This window comes from Passer domesticus, chromosome 6 (genome assembly GCF_036417665.1).
Source record: "Passer domesticus isolate bPasDom1 chromosome 6, bPasDom1.hap1, whole genome shotgun sequence".
NCBI lineage: Eukaryota > Metazoa > Chordata > Aves > Passeriformes > Passeridae > Passer > Passer domesticus.
This window is the reverse complement of record NC_087479.1, coordinates 55,828,765-55,850,478: the sequence shown is the minus strand read 5'-3', so window position 1 is coordinate 55,850,478 and position 21,714 is coordinate 55,828,765. Positions and strand designations below refer to the sequence as shown.

The 21,714-nt window shown below is 40.8% G+C and overlaps 1 protein-coding gene across 3 annotated transcripts; it reads left to right on the top strand.

Moving 5' to 3' along the window:
* Nucleotides 1-1,433: 1,433 nt before the first annotated feature.
* On the top strand, nt 1,434-20,676 carry SMIM38 (small integral membrane protein 38). Of its 3 annotated transcripts, XR_010365184.1 has the most exons (4): nt 1,434-4,689; nt 8,146-8,667; nt 10,352-10,491; nt 18,356-18,924. XR_010365184.1 is itself a non-coding variant. In XM_064425967.1 (3 exons), the coding sequence occupies exon 3, from the start codon at nt 18,926-18,928 to the stop codon at nt 19,055-19,057; it is 132 nt and encodes a 43-aa protein (XP_064282037.1). In that variant the 5' UTR covers nt 1,434-8,667; nt 10,352-10,491; nt 18,356-18,925; the 3' UTR covers nt 19,058-20,676. The 3 variants fall into 3 exon arrangements, 2 of the variants coding, with proteins under 2 accessions (XP_064282037.1, XP_064282038.1); XM_064425967.1 differs by having other exon boundaries at nt 1,434-8,667; nt 18,356-20,676; XM_064425968.1 differs by lacking the exons at nt 1,434-4,689; nt 8,146-8,667; nt 10,352-10,491 and adding an exon at nt 13,481-15,129 and having other exon boundaries at nt 18,356-20,676.
* Nucleotides 20,677-21,714: the final 1,038 nt, after the last annotated feature.

Below are 21,714 nucleotides of genomic sequence, written 5' to 3'. Positions count from 1 at the left end.
GGTCTGCGGGAGGATTTGTGCAGGGATCTCACTTTGCATGTGCGCACATTCCTCTGAATCAGACAGGTGTTAAAGTGAAATGGTGCCCAGGGGACCCAGCACCCTCCCGTGCTATCAGCAGCCCAAGCACATGACGGATCCAAAGGCAGCCAAGCACAACTGCTGAGGGCTTTGCCAAGGGGTTTAGATGCCAAATGCTGAGAGAGAGTATCCTTGCCAGCCTGCCACCTTTAGGCCATGTGGCTGCTGCTGGCATGGAGTTGTCATTGTAATGTGCTGGAAGGAATGGAACCAGAAACTGTCTTAATAGTTCCGTGTGAATGAAGCTCTCTTATTGTTGTGAATATAAAATATTAATTACCTTACAAATGTGTTTGAGTGGTTGTACATGACTTTGGCACCTGGCCAGACTGGCAGTGGTGAAATCAGAGGATTGCCTCCTGGCAGCCAAATTTATTTATCCCCCTGCCCCTCCCCAGCATCACACTGTAAATAAGAGGGGAACTATTTGAAAACAGTTGACATCTGGGGGAAGATGTTCATTGGCTCCTGGGATTTGGATCAGTCCCTGAGCTGGTGCCTGAAGAGTGGATTTAACCCATGCTGTAATCTTCTGGCACCTGTTGCAGTTTTTGGCAGTGGCACAGGACAGCTTTGATTGCACTGAGACTGAAGCAGTGAACATATGCCTAATGCCCATCCCAGAAAGAATGACTTAGTGCCCTTAATGCCTTTCCTATTGTTTTCTTTTCCACTTTCTCTTCTCTTATTCATCAAGCTGCTGTTAATAGTTATCATTACATGCAGGCAAGCACCCACCAGCATCTTCAAACAAATCAAGGATAAAGCAAGAGGCAGGAGCAGGAAGAGTTCCATCCTATCAGAATCCAGCTACTTTCTACATTTCATTTTCAGGTGTTTGTCTGGCCTTGAATCTTTAAGAAGCATGGTAAATTAATGACTCCAGGAAAAATTACACATATGCCAGTGTCTGAGATGTAATCAGAAGAAGAGTATTTGGTTTTCTAAACATGCTAATTGAAATAACCAAGTATGTGTCTTCAGGAAGAGAATTCAGATGACCCATGAAAGGAAGTCTCTGCCTCCATGTCTCTGTACTGATTGTACATCTGTAAATGGCTGCCATCCAGCAAAGCTCTTAAGTGCATGCTTAGCTCCAGCACAGCTTGGCTACGGCAATGTTGCTAGCTTTGGCATGTTTGCGACATTCACATGCCTGCTGAGAGGCACACGCTCGTGTGCCCTTCTGGATAACTAACTATTCCTTGTGTCCTACAGGCCTGTGGCCAGGAGTGTGGGTCCAGTGTCCAGTTCCCATAGGAGGTATTGAAGATGGCAATAAGGTTGCACTTCATCTGCAGCTCCAGGGTTTTTATCCTTCTCTTGGAGAACACTGGAATACAGAGGTACAGAGTGCTGAAAAAATGGTCTGAAGCCTACCAGCAACATGTGTAACTTTACCTTGCCTGGTCCTTGTGTAGAATTTAGTGGTGTTTATTTAAAGTGACTCCATACAAAGCTGCAGCAAAGACTGAGAGCACAGAGGAAAAAGGTCACACTCAGGTATCAGACAGTTAATTAAAATCCATGCTGCTGCATCACAGTTATGGGTGTCTGTACAGAGGGATAGCTCAAGGGGTGTGTGTGTTAAAATTTATCACTGTGTTTGGTATCTTGTGAAAAGTCAGTGTTGAGAGCTGGGGTGATTGATTAGGTTTGAAGAGAAAGTCCTTGTATACTTTTGGTGGTTCTTGGAATTACAACATGGCTTGTTTATCCAGGGAGCCAACAGAAGACCTTGGGCTTCTTATCTACCCACAGATAAACACTGGTAAAGGCTCTTGAGTTATAATAAATGCAGATGATTTAATTAAATATAATCTGACCACTCACTGAGTACCTCTGAGTACATCTCATTAAGCACCTCTGCCAAAATACCTGATTTAGGGGAAAAAATATAAAGGGACAGGAAAAATTCCATCAGTAACAAACAACTGTACCCATAAAGTGCAACTCATACAGTAAAGTCCAAGCAAGCAAACTCAGTGAAATAGTCTTGTGTGTGCAGTTCATAGTCCACTCAGATATTTTCCAGACTGTCATCTGCATCAGAAATTTGCTGGACAAATAACTCTGATTCTCTCCAGTAGCTTCTTGGTATGTCTGAGGTGGAATTCCGAAAGAGGAATAGCTGGCAAGTTGTGTTTTGTTTTTACCTTCACCAAAGCCTGTTTGAATTACAGGGATCATAGTGCATCTCTGGTCATTGGAACCTGCACTCTTTTATTTTAAGAATGTTAATTTCTTCAGGATCAAAAAAAAAAAAAAAAAAAAAAGGATGGAGAGAAGCTATCCTGTTGTGAGAAAGTTCTTATCTGCTTCATTGCAATAATTGAAAATGGCTTTTTAAATAGTCTAAAGGAGTTCACTTGTGACTAAGACCCAAATTTCTTGGGGAAAAGAAAAGAAGCAAATGTGAGAAATATTTTACGAGATCTTAGTCCAACTTTTTACCCCTGGAGGAGGGAGATATTGAGAAAGCAGCACATGTGACAGATGCTGCTCAAGATGCTCAGCACATTACTTAAAGATGCTCTGTGACCATCATGTTGTGAGTACTAAAAGAATGTGACTGGGATGGAACAGTCCACATGTACTGTAACCACATCTGTAGCCTCACCACTCTCACGTGGTGGCCAACAAATTCCTGCCAGTTTCTGGAGTATCCCTAAATACATCTGGGCAGTGCAAAACAGCACTGGGCTGGGGAGCCCTCTGGTTACCTCCAAGTGAGTTGGCATATCTGTAGCAGTTTGCCACACAGGGACAGCAGCGTCAGAGCCAGAAGCAGTAATGCTCTGTTACTGCCATACATAGTTAATTAGCTCGGGTGTCACAGCAAACAAACACGGCTATATTGCTCCTGGTTCTGCAGCAAAGTTAATTGAGACTGGCTTGGGGATCTTTGCCCCAGTGTGTGGTGCAGACATACCCAGGAATGCACTCCTCTTGTTGACTGAATACTGTATTTTCACATAAATGTGGCAGGAATATAATTGCAGGGTGTAAAGAGAAGACCAGTATACATTCACTTCACTTTAGGAACCAAATTAAACCTTTGACTTAACTCACTTCTATACCAGCTCCCTGCAGGCATTTCTACAGGCTTTGTTAGAGCCAACCTAGAGGCCATGGAAAAGGTCTTACAAAAGACTAGCCAGGAAGCCAGTCACAGACCCAGATCCTGCTGCTACAGAACACAATCTGCCTCTTGGCACCTCGGGCTTGCAGCTGCCAGGCACTCTCCTTATGTGGTCACTGGTATTGGCTCAGAGGCTGGGGCAGATAGATGAGGAGAGCTGAAGGGGAAACACATTCATCACTGCCAGCAGCGAGAGGAGGCAGTGCCAAGTCACTATGTAACCAGGCACATGTGCCAATTTGCTCAGTAATTGGATTGCTATTTGAAAAATTAAAGTGCTGTCTAGAAAATTCTAACCTCTGCATTTATGAAGCTTGCGACTGAGAGGCTGAACAGGAAGAGTGGAGGGGGACCAAGCAGAGGTGTTTAAGGAGAGCAAATGTAGGAAGTAATTTGATTACTTTCCAAAGTGTTTCAGCAGCTTCAGAAGCAGCCTGTCTGTACCAGAGAGACAAAGAGCAAGACACAGTGCAGTGGAAAGCTGTGACATTATGGACAAGCTGTAACCCATTGCTGACTATGGAAAATCAGCAAGGACTAGTCAGCTGAAAGCAAATTTTATAAAGGACACATCATTGGAAGACAAGGCTTGATACACTTCTGTCACTAATCACTAATTTTTCCTTGAAAAGAAAAGAGTTCTTAAAAGGGATTATTTTGTATTTTCAGGGTTTTCTCAGAGCCTGTGAATAGTTGCTTCTGTCTACTGTATATATTGCTCTCAAATACATTTGGTGAACAAATTCCATTAATCATAAATGATACTGAATTATGCAGCTAGAGGGAGAATTTGTGATTCAGAAATACACCTCTGCCATTAATTATTTCTGCTCTCATTGCACTCAAATTCAGACTTTGCTTTGACTCCAGCAGAAGTACAATTACAAAAATATGGTTACACAAGTAGTCCTTCAAGCATTTCAGTAGTCTTTTTAGTTGAGCTCACTGGCCACCCTTATTCAGCTGAAAACTTCGAGCATATGGGGATAATTGATTATAAATTGTTCCTAAGATAATATCTGTAATTTAAAGTATAGTCCAGTTTCCAGTAGGTGCATAAAAGTGGTGCCTGTGTTCTTCATCACTGTTTAGCGGAAACTCAAGCTGGAAGCTCTGTATTTAAAATAATAAAAAAAGGAAAAATCTATGGACTCATACTGAGGAAGAGCTATTTGGAACCTCTGTGAAATGTCTGAATATTTCTCGTGCACTCAGACCTGGTACAATGAGGTTAACACATGTCAAAGCAAAGGCTAAGGAAATTTTGAGTCACATTTCTGCCCCTAGATGGAGTATTCTGCACAGTGGGTTGATTTTTTTATATATATATTGGGAGAATGGAGCTGTGTTAGAAGACTTGAAATGCCTCTTGTTCTGAATTCCCTTTACAGTGTATCAAGTGCTGCCCGTTGGGACTAGACTAACTGGGTCCCAGAGACCATTTAAAAGAGAAAAATCAAAATAAGGTTTGTTTGTATAATTGATTGAACACTATAAAGGCCACTGCACTTTCTTAGTGTCTCCTAGTTGTACGTGATAGAGATGTGTGTTAAAATGCAAGAAGCCTCTGCTTTACAAAGTGTCACTAATTACTATGAAACATCTGATATTTGCAGCTCGCAGTGCTGGATGTTTCTGTGATTTTCATGGTATTGCCTTCTAGGAGTACACTGTGAATGCCATGGTAACCTTAGCTGCTTGTAAAACATTTTAATAGTGACCACTGTATTACAGTGGTTGTGTGCAAACAGCATGCACCACTGCTTCAGAGGTGTTTGGAACACTTTGTTTGGGTCACAATTGGAGTAAAATGTTGCCAGACTTCAAGAACTGAATCCTAAACTTGCCAAGCAGGGAGCTGAAAGTAAGGTCTCCTGTTCTCCAGCTCCTGTCTGATAATCTCTGGAGTTTCATTGATACATTCCTGCCCAGCACTCACATGCTTAGTGAACCATGGCTCCAGAAAGCTCAGAGTTGCTTGGGAAAAGCACTTGGCTGCAGGCACTGGATTTGAAGGGGGTGGGTGTCAGATTAGAAGCCAGCTTTTGAAAAAGCTCGCTTGTTTTGTGTGTGTGAGTGAGAATTCAGCTGCAGGCTCCTGGCTCAGGTATGTTCTCATTTGGGCTTCTGGTTTAGGCCACTCTTAACAGGAGGGACCAGAGTTTGTCCGTGGGAGCTGAATTCCTGCAGAATCTGAGATTTTCATTGGGACCTTTTTAGATATGATGTAAATGCCAGCAGCTTCCTAACAACTGTTCTTGAAGCTCAGAGCAGAATTTAGAACAGACTCTTGTGAGTTAGGGAATTGCACAAGATATCCCTTCTCAGAAGGGAAAGAAAAGGCCCAACAAAACCTAAGCCATCTGACTGGAGTCCTGAGAAATGCTTTCCAGCTTTCAAAGAAAGAAAGGGTTTTAATTCAGAATGCCAGAATTGTCTAATTAGTCCCTTTAATGCCATGCACCTTTATAGTCTGTGCCACCGGATTCGTCCTATAAATGAGACGATGGGCTAATTCATCTTGGCAGCAGTAAACAGACCTTGTGATTGTCCTCCTTACAAACACCGGCCTGATTTTAGGAGAACGCTTTGACCAAGCCTGTGTCCCTGCTCCCTCCCCCGCGACGCCCCCCTCTTTTTCTGAGCGCTGCCTGTGCTTCTTGCCCTCCTTCTTCCCCGGCAGCCCAGCCCAGCCCGTCTCACACACAGTGACATACCTCACACATTTGCCACTGCTAACAACAACCTGTCAACTCTTTCTTTGCACCGTGCTAGGCGCCTTTTGTTTCTGCAGCCCAGCAAGCCTTGCAGCTGTTGTCCAAGGCCTGCTCCGACAGCCTGTGATCAGTCAGCTGCAAAATCCTCCCTGAACAACTCGGTATTCACAGCTCTAATCGGGCCAGCGGACTGTTTCCTCCTCTCTCGCAGTAAATCTTTATCACTTGCGCTCTGCTCGTCAGTTCGTGGCGCCAGCTCTTTGGGCTGGCTCTTCGATCCCTTTCCCATACTCTGCTGGGCTGTGTGCTCTGAATGCTAACTCCAGCCTTGTTTAGGCTCGGGGCTTGCCTGGCTGCTGCAATCCACATGTTGGGAAGGTCCGAATTCCGGCTCCCCCCCACCTCTCGGTTTTTAAGCTGCTTGTGCATTAAGTTTGCATCGCTCCAAAGGTGAAGCTGTCAAAGGCTCCCTTCCTCTTTCCCCTCCCTCGGCCCGTTTCATACTTTGTCCATATAAGTTAGTTGTGTGATTATCTTTGTGTTTCCTCCCAGCAGACTGTCGTGCTTCTGTTTAAGAGCTGTCTTTGGGGAGGAGATGGGGGTGAGCTGCCCAGCCTGGGGAAGCTGCTGATGGCAGGGGAAAGCCTGGGGGAGCTGGCACAAACCTTAATTTGCTCGCATGCCCAGGGCTATTAACCCTCCTCCTAATGGTCCCCCCACAGAGGAGTCGGAAACACGTTTTCCTTCATCCTGTTCCTTACTTGATGCCATCACAGTCTTTTAAAAGATTTACATCAAAGATGTTGAATTGTGAAGCAGATTTCTAGGAAAAAAAGAGGATCAGAGTTTGCTTCCTTAGTATCCTCAGCTGAGCTGAGGAACGTCCTTTGAGAGTTTAGGGTGGAGGTTTCTGTCAACGTGGAGTTCCTGAGGATTTATTCTGGTGGAGCTGAAAGCACCACTTTATCTGTGCCTGTTGCCTCTTAGGATTCAGCGTGTAAACTCCTTCTGCCTCCTTTGGGAAAACGTTGTGGATTTTATTTCCCTGTATTTGGGCGTGGGATTGTAGATGATAGTCTAGTTAAACCTCAGTTAAACAGCACATTTTGCAAGGAGACTCAGCTAGCTCTTTTAGGTAAAGCTTGCTGGAGACCATTTTTGAAAAAAAAAAAATTATTCAGGAGGGTTATTTCAGTTTATAAGGAACCTGGGAAACTCGTGTCTCAGCACTTGCATGAGGGACAAAAACTGATAGGCTTTAATGTTCTCTGAAATGGAGTCCATCTTTGGCACTGGAAAACCCATTTCTCTTTCTTCATCAGTTTTCCCCACCTTTAAGTCTTTGTTTTAGCCGTTCCAGGTGTGTGCATGTGCACGTGTAAGCAGGGGTGAAAATTAACCAAATACAGAAAGTCCTTCAAGAATACATGAACTGGCTTGTAAAATGTTGCTTCTCTTAGCTTTTTGAGGCAACTGTGACATAGATGCCCCTTGGAAAATCTAGGTTCATTTCTATTCAGACTTTCCACACCTCAATTTCTCATCAATACAGTATTTGCTTAGTCAAAGATAAGCACGTGGTTATGAGATCCTTAAAATTTTGGCATTGGTGGTCAGTTTGAGTCAGTAGAGAGATGCCATTGTTGTAGGGCTCTGTTGGCTCCCACTGATGTTTCCAGGTGGGACATGTTTTGTCTCTGTGTAAACAAACAGACCTGTAAACACCCTTTAGGCTTCATTTGGGAAAAATGGCTCAGATTTTGCTGATATCTGCTATCAAAGTGCCCTTCTGGGTATGTTCTTTGGTGAAACTGAATGTGTGTGAACAGGATCTGAATATTGGCTCTTTTTCTGTAGGCTGTCCACAAGGGCAGCAGTCAAAATCTTCAATAGTATGGAGCATCCTACGAATAAGCTGATTGTACCAGTTCATAGAATGGAATCATAAAGCAGATTGCAAGAGACTTTTAAAGCCATTTTTTTTCTGTTGAATAGGAAGCTACTGGACATAGTTATTTTGTGATATGATTGACTTCTATTTTGTGAAACACTGGTGCTTCACCATGCTTGGGGAGAGTGTGATGGGCAATCCACCTGCTGTCCCCTGCACAAAAAGCAGTTGATTTTTAATTGTTCTGAAAGAACTTGATATCCTTTAAACATCCTTGTATATCCTAATTTTTTATTTATTTGTTTACTTTTCAGAAAACTCATTGATAGCTAGAATTTACATGTTGCCTGATAAGGTGGAAGGAAATATTTTGGCTTTAAACTACAACGGAAGATTCTGGGAGTCTGAACTGAAAGTGAATGGAACAGGGAGAGAAGACTTTCTCAAAATTATTATTTTTTTAATGAAAGCAACTCAAAACACAAAATACAAACAGTATTTTGAGTCTCTTCATGCAGAAGTAAGCAAGGATGTGCACGGCTTGTCTCAACTTTCCATAGCAGGTTGCCACTGTCCACATGTCCTGATTCTCCTCACTTGCTGAGGTTGTGCCCTGAAGTGAGGAGTTTTTCTGAAGGATGCAGTGGGTGCTCACCTTGGTATGGTTGTAATTCTGTGGTGGTTGGTGATGTGGGCTTAGAGTGGTTAATTGGGAAAATGTCTGGAAGTTGTGATGTGAAGTTTTTATCTGTTCTTTTCCTCAGAACTTTGTACCATAGGGGAAGACTGACAGGAGGCAAATATTCCTAATGGGGAATGTATTGTTGTTTTGAGAGGTAAGTTCAATCCTCATTTTTACCCAGACCACAATGAAGGCTCTGTTCCTTTTTCTGCTGGGTGGCTGCTAGGAGAGGGCTCGTTCATGGCTCTCAGTTTCAGATTGAAACTGGACTTGACTCACTTTTCCTGATGCATATATTGGAGCAGAATTTTTATTGCTCTGCTTCTTTATTTTTAAGGAGCAATGTCAACTGTTTTTTCCTAGCTCCTCCCATATCTGTCTTCTAAGAAGATCTCAGGTGCCAACAACTTTCTGTTGTTTGATTTTTTTTTTTTACAGAGTTGTTGATAGTATACTTGCACAGTAATTCCATTTGAAAATAGTATTTTAGACTAGGAATTTTCTTGTCTGATTTGCCTCAGACTTGCCAGAAAAATTCTACCTTGACAAAACGTTTGCACCTGTGGAAGTTCCAGGAAATCTGTTTACCTTTTGCTTTGTGAGGGAGGGATTCTGCCAAAATTGAGTTTCTGATGAAAGACTAGTGTAAACATGGATAGACTGCTTCCTTAATTATTAGGTAGTATTAATGTATAATCAGTCTCATCAAGAAAAAATATGACTGTGTGGATTTTATATTCCTTATAAAAATGATTTTTTTCTTTCTTCTTTGGCTACTCAAGGTAAAATATTTACAACTAACCTATCATGTTTAATTTTGTGGGTCGCTTTTAGTGTGCGCGTTTCCTGTATATCTTGAACAAAACTGAGCAAAAGATGAGTAGGGAATAAGGGGGAAAATTATAAATAGATCCATGTGACTGCCTCTTCTACAGACATTTTTTTCTCCCCTTACTTGAGAAGTTAAGAGGGAATGCAGGGCCATGCAGTGTTTGTTAGCGCTGATGGAATATCTTTCTCCCTCTGGGTATCTCTTTAATCAATGTTTCTTTATATCATTAGGTCATCTCCTCTTTTTCCATGGCTTTTTTTTAATTCTGAAGAAGCCTTGTTTTGTACATTTCCGTACATCTTGACGTTTATTCTAAGAATTATGGCCTGATCACTTCCTCTCTTTTCCTCAAAATTTCTGCCATTTTATCTATTTTAAGTGCCAGAGCACAAAGATAACCCCATCATAGTTCTCTCATTTTCCCCAGCAGTTCCCCCCCACTGTCCCTCCCTGCAATGAAAAAATGAAAGGTCTCATGGTCTTACAGATTTTCTTTATGCTTATTTTGGCCCACTTGCAACCCAAATACATCATCACACTATAAGACGGCTCTCTAAGGCTCTTGGATCAATTAAAGTTAGCCCTATTCATTGCCAGTACAAACCTTTGCCTATTAACTCTTTCAAAGGGCATTTGTCATCACAAAAAGCTGTGGAAGCTGTCTGGGTTCACTGATAAAAAAAAGGTATTGTTTTAAGGCTGCTGAATATCTTAATTAGTTGTAATCAGAGAGGAGCTTGTGTCTGTAAAGTGATACAGTTACCTTTCACCTACTTGCTTTATTTTCTGAATTGTTTTTTGTTTTTTTTAATCTCAGAGGTACCTCAACATGCTGTTTTCAGGGTACAAGAGGAGTGCACTTGCTGATCAAGCTGTAACTTACAACATTATTTTGTAAAGCTAAATATTTAACCCAGAATGCATCTCCTTGGCCTGCGACCAGCCAAGAGAGTCAGTGGAGAAGCATTGCTCCTTGCCAGCAGCTATTCTCCTTCTCTTCCCTCAGAAATCCTGGTCTGTATCCTGGAAATGCAGAAATCCACCCCAAACCTTCAAGCACTTGCATGTGTGCTCAGCTCAAGCCCATGAAGTATCTCTTAATGCAGAGTGTACACAGCCCTGTTTGGCAGGTCAAGGTAGAACAAGGTAATATTTTTTAGACCAGTAGTTCATTTGCCACAATTGTTGTCTCAAATGATTTGAAACAGTTTATTGATGTGCTCTAAATCTCTGGGAAAATGTCCTTTTCTGCTGTTCCCTGAATCAAAACTTGCAATAGTTAATCATAAAAATTTGTTTTTTATTCAAGGAGACTCTTTTGAAAATGAAAATCAGCACTTCTCCTTGGTATTCATGCAAGGTTTTTCGTTGTGCTTAGTGTTTTCTTGGTTTATTTTTCTGAGCAAACAGCATAGTTTATATTTAATTTAAATTATTTTGTGCAGATCAAACATTTTTTTAATGTGCATTTAATGGAGGCATTGAGATATAGACAGAACCCTTCCAGTCACATGGCTTGATGGTACAGCAATGGCTTTCATCATCTGACCCTCACTCTCAGAAGGTGCAATTCCAGAGAAGAGGATTTGGGAATATATTCTTTTCTTTCCATATTTATGCAAATATTTTCTTACAGGGAGGAGGAAACACTTGACAAAAAAATAAGTGTAAGTCACACTTGATAAAACACATGCTTTTTTGCTTTAATAAAATACTAGATACAGTGGTGATAATAAAAATAGCATTTAATTTGTTTCATCATGGGAAGGGGAGGGGATGCAACTGGTGTCTAACAGGGACTCCTTTTCTGGGAGAAAAATTTTGTAGAAAACACCTTGTATACCAACCATGGATATGAAATGGCCCAAGCAGTTTGATCACTTGGAAAGCAGGACAGTGCCGTGGCGGGGAACCACCAGGCAAATGAATCCCCAACACTCACACTCAGCTGCTGGTTTGCTTGATGAATTTTGCTATAGGAAATGCCTGCATGCACAGATTCTCAGAGAAATATGGCAGAGTCTTGTAAATGCAAGTGGTACTGTCCTCAGTCTCTTATTTTCCAGTGAATAAGTGTACTGGACAATGTATGGCTTGAAGTGAGAATATGTTTGTGATTTACCTAATTTTCTCAGAATCTAAGATGGTACATGCACTTCTATCACAGGATGATATTTCTCTATGTGTCTAGATCCTGCATGAAGTACTTCTTGTGAGTATTTTATCTCATTTTTAAAATTTTATTGTTACAAAAATGCTTCAAAAATTTAGGTCTGTCTGTCTCCAAACTGCTGGGCAGTAGGAGCCTAATATTATCTCCATTTCACAGACGAGGAAAACCAGCCTGAAAAAGATTAAAGTTCCAATTCAAGGAGAAGCAGAAGCTTAAGCACATCTTTTAATGTTCCTGTGATTTTGGCATAAGCTATTATGAAGAGTTTCTCTGGGATGCTGTCAGAGGTGAAAACAACAAATGCTCAGAGTTGCAGACAGTACCTCAGCCACAGTACTGCAAATTTTCCTTGTTATACTTGATAAAAAACATGATGCAATGGGATTGTCATAGAGGAGAGAGATTTATTTTTGTGGTTAGTTTTTCAATATATATACTATGGTATTGAACCTCATTTTAGCATGGAGGTCAGTGAAATTCTAACCTTTTCCTTCAGCTTTGTAGATTTTCACAGAAGTGTGTAGCATCTTTTCTTTGGTCAGGTGCCTCAGAAGTCTGAGAAATAAATCTGCACATTTCTCCTGTGGCCGTGATAAGCATATGTATTTACATAGAATGGTATTGTGTGTCTTGCTCTCTGTAACATTTTTAGGTGTCTGTACAAGTGGGAGATTTATGAAGTGTAACTTATTTTTCCTTCTTCGCACTGTTCCAGTGGAAGAGCTCAGACTGCGATGAGAAAAAGTAGTACACATTATTAAGAATTCTGATAAAGTAGGCTGAATAAATTTGTTTTCTTTGTCAGCCTTAATCCTGTGTTGTATTGGCTTCTTGGACATGGCTAATTTATTTGGAATTCCATTCTGTTCCCGACAGCATTCCTGATTAGCAGTTTGATCACCCGGAGCAAAGTTACATACCAGCTTTCAACTCTTGTAATCTAGCAGTGTAATTTTTTCAAATGGACTCTTTTCTTTCCTTCTTTGCCCCAGCTCCCCTTCTTTTTGTGTGCAAAGAGACTTTAAAAGTAAGTAGGATAACCTGTTAGTAGAATGATAAAACTTCTTCAAAACACAATGTAGTTTGCTGAAAGCCCGACTTTCATTTTTGAATAGAAAAAATGAGGTTTGGAGCAGTGTCAGTGCAACATGTGAAATGTTTGCCTTCCATCACTTGTAAAGGGTAACAGTTCTTTTCAATAACTGCATTTTATGAGTGGGTGATATAATCTTCAAGTCGTTTCCAAGGTCTGTAGTTCGCCAAAGCACATTTTGCTTACGGTTAGTTTTAAAAAGTTTGAATTTTTCTTTAGTCGTTAAGTTTGTCACATGGTGGACCTTGCAGGAAAATGGCAGCTTGTGGAGGCCCAGGGGTCTACCACTGGAACTGTAACCTCAGGGCAAAGGTGACAAGGTCAAAGAGAGACACCCCTCTGAATGCCATGGGCATTTGCAGGCTCATGTTAATGCAGCAGGTTTTGTTGGTATCATCCAGTTCCACTGCTGCTTTTTCCTTGTGTGTACTCCCCCGAGAATGTTCTCCCCTCTTTTGTTCCCTATTGGTCCTGGCCTACTGTATCGCTCCACCATATAAAACCCCGTGTCCTCAGCCCCATTTTGTCTCTGTCCCTGGACCCCTGAACCCTTTGGAGTTCCACACAAGTTTCCCTCTTTGTGTGGAACTCCAAACGATAAACCGCGTTTATCGCAAAGACCCGTCCCTCGCCTCATTCGTCAGCAGTTTCAGCAAGCTTTAAGCAACTGTGCTCTGGGTCATTGTGTGTCACTGTTTGCTTCTATCTGTACTGGCTCGTGCAGTCAAACAAAGGATGACCAGGACACCCAAATTTAATTGTAAACCAGAGGCACGTTTGGGTCTGAGCTGTTTTTGGTACAGCACAGGCAGAGCATAATCCAAGTGATCTGGTCTGCCAAAGACATGGAGCTGCAGGTGAGAGGGAAGTGAGTTTTCCATCCTGTGACATTTCTGAAAGTCCCAGTCTGGTTTTTGTACCGTGAAAAGGAAACAAGGATCTTGAGTGAAGGGAGGCTTGGAAATAGCCCAGAGACAGGTGACCACAGCACTCGTCAAAAGGCTCAAACTGTGGTTTTGTGCATGAGTGCCTTGACTGCATAATGGTTGAAGACTGTGATCTGTCTGGTTTGTACTGATCTTGAATTGTAGGGCTCTGGAAAGCAGCTCTTGACAAATACTTTGTCAAAACTGAAGCATGTTATGCCAGTTTTCTGTGTTTGAAAAACTAGCATTTTGTTGAAACGTTGTTTTGTCAAAAACAGTACTCATTACTCTGCTGTATTGATGTGAATTCTGTTAATTCAGTGGGGGAAAAAAAATCTACTGATGGAAGCAGAGCACCAGAAAAGATTGGTTTAGGGCTAGATCATTGTGCCTGGTGAAATTTGGTGATAATTCCTTAATTTCCTCAGCAAAAATCCCTCAGGTTCTTTCTACTCCAAAAATTAGGCATCTAGCTGAGTGTGAAAACTTAGCAAATTGTGTATGGTTTCTCTGATCACTAAGGAGATAATAATTACTTGATAACATGCTGCTCTGAACTTTATAAAGTAAATTTAAATATGTATCCCTGTTTTTTTTCTGATGAGACATGAAGTATTTTTGTATTTTTTTATTTATTCACAATTGTGTGGACGTTTTGGACATTGCTAATCTTTTAATTGTTGGGTGCCATTAATGTGATCTATTCTGCTACTGCTGGGTCATGTTCTGATCACATTCCTAGTAAGACATTCCCCTAAATGAAAGGGAACCAAGATGTCTCCAGCTGACCATTGCCCCATCCAGCAGCACATGGAGGTTGTCATGGAGTGACAGCAGAGGTCTCATCAAGTATTTTTGGAAATACTGATGTCTTCGTGTAATCATTTTAAAGACTGATTTATAAGGTTTAGTTTCATTTCCTTCTAGTCCTTTCCCTTCACTTTTTATTGCTGTTTCCTGTGATTTGTGCTCTCTTGCTGCATTCACTTTTGACACCTTTGAGGCTGAGCTGGGGTTTTACTAATACTTCTGGTTTTATGGAGGCTGAAGTTAGTCTTAGGGGATGAAACATGTAATAAATGAAGTATCTTCTGTCTGTCCTTGTTGTTCTTGATCATGGAAATGGGCATACCAAGCTGACTGCAGTGGGAGGAGTGTGTTTGCTGGGGATTTTCCAGGAGAAAACCCGTGGGGCAGGTGTTGACTTTGCTTTGACTCAATACAGGGTTTAATGATTTTGATATGTGCATGTTATCACAACTTAGGTGGAGCAATAATTGACTCTGAATGTCAGATTTTGTCCTCTAAAGTGGTGACGTCTTGATCTGGCTCTTTTAAGTGGTATTTTGTTTTCAGTGTGATGTGGAATGCTTGCTCAGGAGGTTTCACATATGTAACCTGGAGCAAGGTGCCTTTTTGACTTTGATAACTGTAGAAGGAACGTGATTCTGACAGATAAGTGCTGGTCTTGAATTTTTCCTTTTTTTTTTTTTTTAACAAAGAAATCAGAACTTATTAGCCCTGCCAACACCTGCAACTCTTTGCTGCTTCCTTTGGTAGTTATCCCGACTTTTGAATGTGTGGAAAATGCCGTAAGTCAAATATCCTACTTTTTAATTCTAATTTACTTATATTTTGGGATATATTTCAAACTGATGATAACAGTGGGTGTTTTAGGATTATTGTTGTATTGTCTGCTTTGCCACTTGTAAGTTTACTTGATATTTTAAAATTTTGGAAGGCAGTGATATTTTAGGAGATTGCTTTATTAGAGAATTAGAAAATGAGATGTGAAATCTGTTGCCTTACATTTCAAAAGTCAACAAGATTGTGTAATATGTACTTTTTCCCCCCTAAACTACCCTTCAATGGGCATTTACCAGGACAATTAATTATGTGATAATTTAAATGCAAAATATGAAATTTGTCTTGGAAATAGTTTGACATTAGAGGATTTTAATAAATATTTATAGCAGAATAGTGTAGTAATATTAGTTGTGTGAAGAAAGCACATGTTAGTAATAAAATACCACCCGTCAGAAATACTGTTCTATCATGTCATTGTTCCCTAGAGAGATGACTAGTTGAAAAATGAGTTTAACAAAATAAGCTTTGAACAGAGAGGATGCTTTTATGGGTGATACAGAACACATTCTTCAAAAAAGGCACATCATTAAAAATGGTGCCAGACATTAGGAACATCTGTTGTGTGAAAAAGTAAATTTGGGAAAATCCAAATAATAATGCTCAATGTATAGGCTTTACACAGTGCTTTTTCTCACTTATTTCAAAATACTTTGCGAAGGGGAAGAACAACTACTCATGTTAAACTTCATTTTCTAAAATCCAGCCACGCCAGTTTTCATCTGGCATTTAAATTCGTCTTGCTCATGCTGTGCCATTAATTTTCCGTGGGAGGAAATCTGTCCCAAGGAGTGAAATACAAGCAGGAAAGCATGTCCTTCCATTTTGGGCAGCATTCCTGTGTGTGAATAAAAGCGGGGTGCCAAGCTGACAGCCGTGGCATGTGGAGCCAGGGAGCTGCCATTGCCCAGGCAGCTGGCGTGGAAGCTGCCCTGGCTTTGTGTCAGCCTGTCCCGGGCACATCCTGGTGCCAGGCGCCGGGGATGTGCCGCCTCTGTTCCGGCTTTGACACCTCGCGGGGACCGCCGGAGCCGCCGGAGCTGAGAACCGCTTGTGAGCCCAGGCAGGGAGAGGCACCTGCTCCCTTGGCACTGGAATGAACCCCCAGCTCATCCCTGGGGTGTGCCCTTAAGTAGCCACCAGGCTCCTCAGTGCTAGCAGAGTGAGCTGGAGCTGGGGGCCAAGGCATGGGACGTGCTGGATTACGGCTAATGCTGAATTCGGTGGTTTTCAGCAATGCTGCTGGACTACAGACAGCTGCATTGCACCACGCTGGAGGAAGAGGGTTGTCACAAAAGATGCACCTTCCTTGGAGCCATCCAGATGGGCTGGTACAAAGACATTGCTTCTCTGAAAAAAAAAAAAAAAAATCAGGTATCATCACCTCAATCAATAATTAATTGTACAGCTACCAAATGAGCCAGTTGCCCAAGTGAGTGTGTACTGTGGAGCCCCCGTCTTGCAGGGGTTGTGTTGCAACACCTAGAGGCACTGAACAGTTTGTCAAACTGTTTTTCTTGCTGAAATCCCTTTCAGAGGAGATGATGATTTCCTTTCTTCTCATCTCTGTGTGTGTGTAGGTCTTTTAAAAGAAAAGAGCAGGTTAGAGAAACAGCTGTCAGGAATGATGTAGTTGATTTTGCTTTAGGGCAAGCTGGTAGACCTTTTGGGCCCCTTTTATCCTTTTTCCTGTAGCTGTAGGTGACCCTAGTAACATATGCATGTGTATTTATCTGTTCTCTCCAGCCTGCTGCATTTTTTCAGCAAAGTCTTTGCTAGTTGAAAGGAGCAGTCCCTTTAAACTCAGCAGCTTTTGGAATCTGTTGGTATAAAAAGACATTGTTTGGTGTGCCTCCTCAAAGATTCTTCCTTAATCCTGATTTTGTGTACTCATCCCTTGGTTGAGCCTTCCTGTCTAGAGGAATTTGAGTTGATTCCCATTCCTTCACAAATGCATGCAGGACAATATGTCAGACTTTCTTGCCTTTTAAGCAATCTGATCAGTTCTGACACTTTCCACCTCCATTAAAGAATCCATGTGGTAGTTGAGAACACCCATTAGTGTGAACGAACTCCTGAAACCCCTGAAAGTATTTGCTTTGCTCTGCCATTTATCTGTTTACAAAGCCCAGGGCTTTGCTTCTGATACACATTCAATAAAAGGGAACAGAATATTTTATTTAATTTTTTTCATTGCAGTGTAAATGTGGTTTTGTTGGCTGTGTAGTAGGCAACATATTGACTTTCATGAGGTTACCCCAATCAAGGACAAATTTGACCAGAAAGTGATACTTCAAGAGGATACAGACAGTCAGTATTTTGGTATGACATTTGGTTTAATGCAGAATTTTTAAAAATCAAGGAAGCAGCTCTCACACAGGGCTATTAATCAAACCATATCCAAGTCATTTCACTTACTGCTGATCCTTCCCAATTTTGCCTTCATAACTCCACATGTCCAGGCCCAGGCAAGGAATTGCTTAAACATCAATAAAAGTTCCTTGTTTTCTTCTGAAGTGAGTCCTGGAGTTTGTGCTAGTTTTAATGAAGACTTGTCATCTCCAAGGATATTATTGTATCCTGTAATCTCAAGGTATTACTGTACCCTGAATTTAAGGGAAAAAGAATGTAGAATTCCCAAAGCCTTATATCTCTGAATCAGGCTTTAATTTCTTTTTAGACAGAAAGTGTGGTTTCTGGGGAAAGGGATTTGCTAGTTAGTAAGTCTGAAAAGATCTTAACAGTTCCAGTAATTACTCATTTCATCAATCCATCCATATTTAAAGTGAGCTAAAGCGAGTTCTTTCCTATAGTGTCTACTTCAAATAATGCTGCTTTACATTTGGAGAGCCAAATAAGGAAACAGAGCATAATCTTACAGGAGTTTCATTCCCTTTCATTTTGCATGGCTCAGACTTGCTGTAACAAGAGCACTTCTTTCTATGGAACCTTTTTAACATATTCGACTAAACAAACTATCTCCTAAAGAAAGTAGGAGCATTTTTTTTGTGTTTGTGTGTGTGTATGCCTTGGCTCTTGAGGACATTTCTGCATTTGTCGATGTACTAAATGAGCGATGCATTTTGGACAGCTTCTGTGTTCTGATTTGTTTTCTTGTGCTTTTTTTGTGTCCCCCTCTTCCCCCTCCCCTTCTTCCCCTTTTCATTTGTCTAGGGGAAAAGAAAAAAGCTCCTCCAGTGTTGTTTCCTGCAAAGACCATTCTTAAGAGCTCGTTGGACAGCGCAGGACTCTTGAAGTGATAGCTAATTGGTGAAAGAAAGGCCTTGATTGTCTTGAGGGAGCTGGAAAGTGCTGCGTGTGCTGCTGAAAGGGACTAGGAAGAAGGTGCCTGGTTTCGCTGAGCAGCTGCTGCTGGAGATGTTTGGAGATTACATCAGCATTGGAAAAGAGGGGCCAAAAAAAAAAGTCCAACTTCACAGAGATCGAGTTTATGGAGGTTTTTTTCCCCCTTCCAAAGGTCTTCTGACAATGCTGTCATTGTCAATATAAGAGTTGTTAATTCTTTATGAATAGCACATGGGGCCTCTTGACTAAATAGTACATTACATGTCCCAAATCTGTCAGCTGGACTCTTCTCTCACATGCTAGTGAGATCACTTTGATTGGAATGTTAGAGGAATTGCTGGGCTGGCTGTACAGAACTGAATACTGCATTATATAATTAGATCTCCCAGAGGTTGTTTTTTTTTTTTTTTCACATTACCTCATTATTCTAGCTTAAGTATGGAATCAGTCCTTTTGATGGTTTTACTGGTTGTAATTATATTAATACGATTCATTTTGTGGTCCTGTCTTAGTGCTTATATAGATTATAAACTGTCCCAAAGGTTTCCTGACACAAAAAAAGAGGACTAAGAGACTTCAAAAGGCTCATTCAGGTTTGAATTGACAATGGGGAGAGCTGGGTAAGGTAAATGGAGCTAGAGCAGCTTTTACCTTGGGATCTGATGAGAGAGAAATGACCTGTTGAGACTGCAGCTGAGTGAAGATCCTTCAGAAAGCCTCATGCTGACAACTGATTGAGTCAAATGACTTCCTGTCCAACTTGGGCATGAATTTGCTGTTGGGAACAGACTTGTGGACTTCTGCCAATTAAATGATGTGGACAGTCTGGAAGGAACCCTCTTGCTGGGCAGTCCAAGAGTGCTTAGTGTCCACATGCCATGCTGTGGGCTGGCAGGAGTGGATTTTTACCTGACTGTTTGATTTGTTACCAAATTCCTCATGGCTCTTCCCAGCCAGTCAGATCTAAAACTGAACTAATGATTTTAGCTGACCATAACCTGCCAAATATTCACATTTCTTAGCAAGTGATGTATATGAGTGCCAGTACAAGGTGGATTCCACTGGAATAATCTCTTCCATGGAAGACAGATTTGTGTCTCAGAGATTGTGTGATGGACCCTGGCTGTGCTTCAGCACCAACAACGGGTGGGGTGGCACCACAAGTGAGTTTTGATACCAAAGCCCTGCAAGTGACCTTCATGTCTAGCCTGAAACAAGCACCCTACTAGGACACTGGAGGATTTGAGTACTTGCCCAAGGACAAAGTGACTTGGGATTTCTTGGTTAATTTACCTGGCAAAACGAAGTAATTTTTTTCAAAGGAACTGTCTTCTTTAAAATAGGTGTTAATACAACAGTCAAACAACCTAAATCTTACTGCAACTCAGCGTAATACTGTCTTTTAAGAACTGAATTTTTCTACAGTAACGATAGGAAAATTGTATCACCTTGCCCAAGAAATGCACTATCCTTGGCCTAGTCACTCTTTAAAAAAAGGTTTTTTAAAAATCCTTTTTTTTCATCATTTTCTATCTCATGAAAGAGAAGGTTACCACTTCATGTACTTATTTTTATATCTCTTGGTAGCTCACATAATGATATCAGAGTCCAGCTAGGTAAAAGCCTACATTATTCCCATACAGAGTTTCTGGCCCATTCATGACTCACACACTCCTACAGGCTTGTCATTAGTAACTGCTCATCAGCCCTTGTAATTTTGTCTTTTAGACTCTCCTAAAAGTCAGACATGAGAGCTGGTATGTGCTTAGGCAGGGAAGCAGGGTAAATGTCAGGTCAATTGATTTCAGCATCAGATTTTATTTATGGTGGATGACCAATCTACAAAACAGCTTGTAATGCTTGAAGGTGCATGTCATGGGCTTGAAATCCTGCCAGACAGCAATAAATTATATGCAGATGTAACTAACTCCTTGTCTGTTTCTCTGATTCTTAATTTTAATGATAGTTCTGTCCTTTTTTTGTTTTCCCAACCCCAGCAAGCCACAAAAGGAAAGTGAAATGTTCTTGATGTGCAGACATACCTTTTATAATGAGTAACTGGAAAAATAGTGATAGTGATCCATTTTTCTTCTTTCAGTTAATCATCACTATTCTGAGCTGTTGTGTGCAAAACAAAGCTTGTGGAAAATTTGATAGTGCCTTTAAGAAATAAATCTTCTAATTCTTTATTTCAGTCCTATTGAAATTGCATTTGACAGTATGCTGTTTGTATTAATTGTTTAAAAGTGTGGATGTAATGAGAAGACATACAGGTGAACTTGTGGTTTACTGCCTTTAACATTTGGGGATATTGGAACTGACACCAGTGTGGAATTCACAACTTTCATTTTTTTATCCCCGCAGGGCAGCGTTTCAAGTTTTCCCTGTAAATCAGAGCTTGTAGTCTTGTTATGGACCATACCCTATGGACTGGATCCCTTGGTATTTATGTACCTAAAACATTTGATTTGGACCTTATTTTAGTCACGTGAGTTGCACTCTGATTATAAGAGTGGTCTGGCCAAATATTTTTTGGCATAATATTGCTCTTTGTCCTACAATGGTAAAACTGGCTGCAAAACCAAGCAGTTTATTAGAACATCCATGTTTTGAGACACATTTAATTAATTTAATAATAATAAAAAATTTGACTGAAGAGTTAATTTAGATCTTGTTGCCTACTAAACTCCTTAAGCATTCAAAGTGGTTTTAATTTTGGTTAATTTCTCATTGCATTCATATTGTTGTTATCCGATGCTGCAGGATGTGGGAAGCCATCCTCTTTATCCTGCAATACAAAATTAGGACTATCACACTTTCAGGAGTGCAAAATATAAAGGAGATTGAGATCTTCCTCTTTACCCCCATAGGTATTTTCCCTCTCTCTTTTCATGGAGATAAGAAAAATCTAAGCCCCTTAAGTGTGGTATGATGTGAAAGTATCCACTGGTATTTCCTGGTATTTCCTATGGAGCAGTGTGCTGACATTTACATATTTAAAAGGTATTTGTACCCTCTTGGTTTTTTTGCATTTAAGGGTGTATTTAAAATTAAACAAGTGCTTAATGTCACTTTTGAGCTGTGGACAGAGTGAATAAAGATTATGGGGTGGAGCCCCCTTTCAAGACATGAAACAAAGGTTTGTGTAAAGAAAGAGAAAAATAAAAGTGAAATAGTGTTATATTAATATCCTTTCTAATGTAAAGTCATTTTATTTTTTATATATT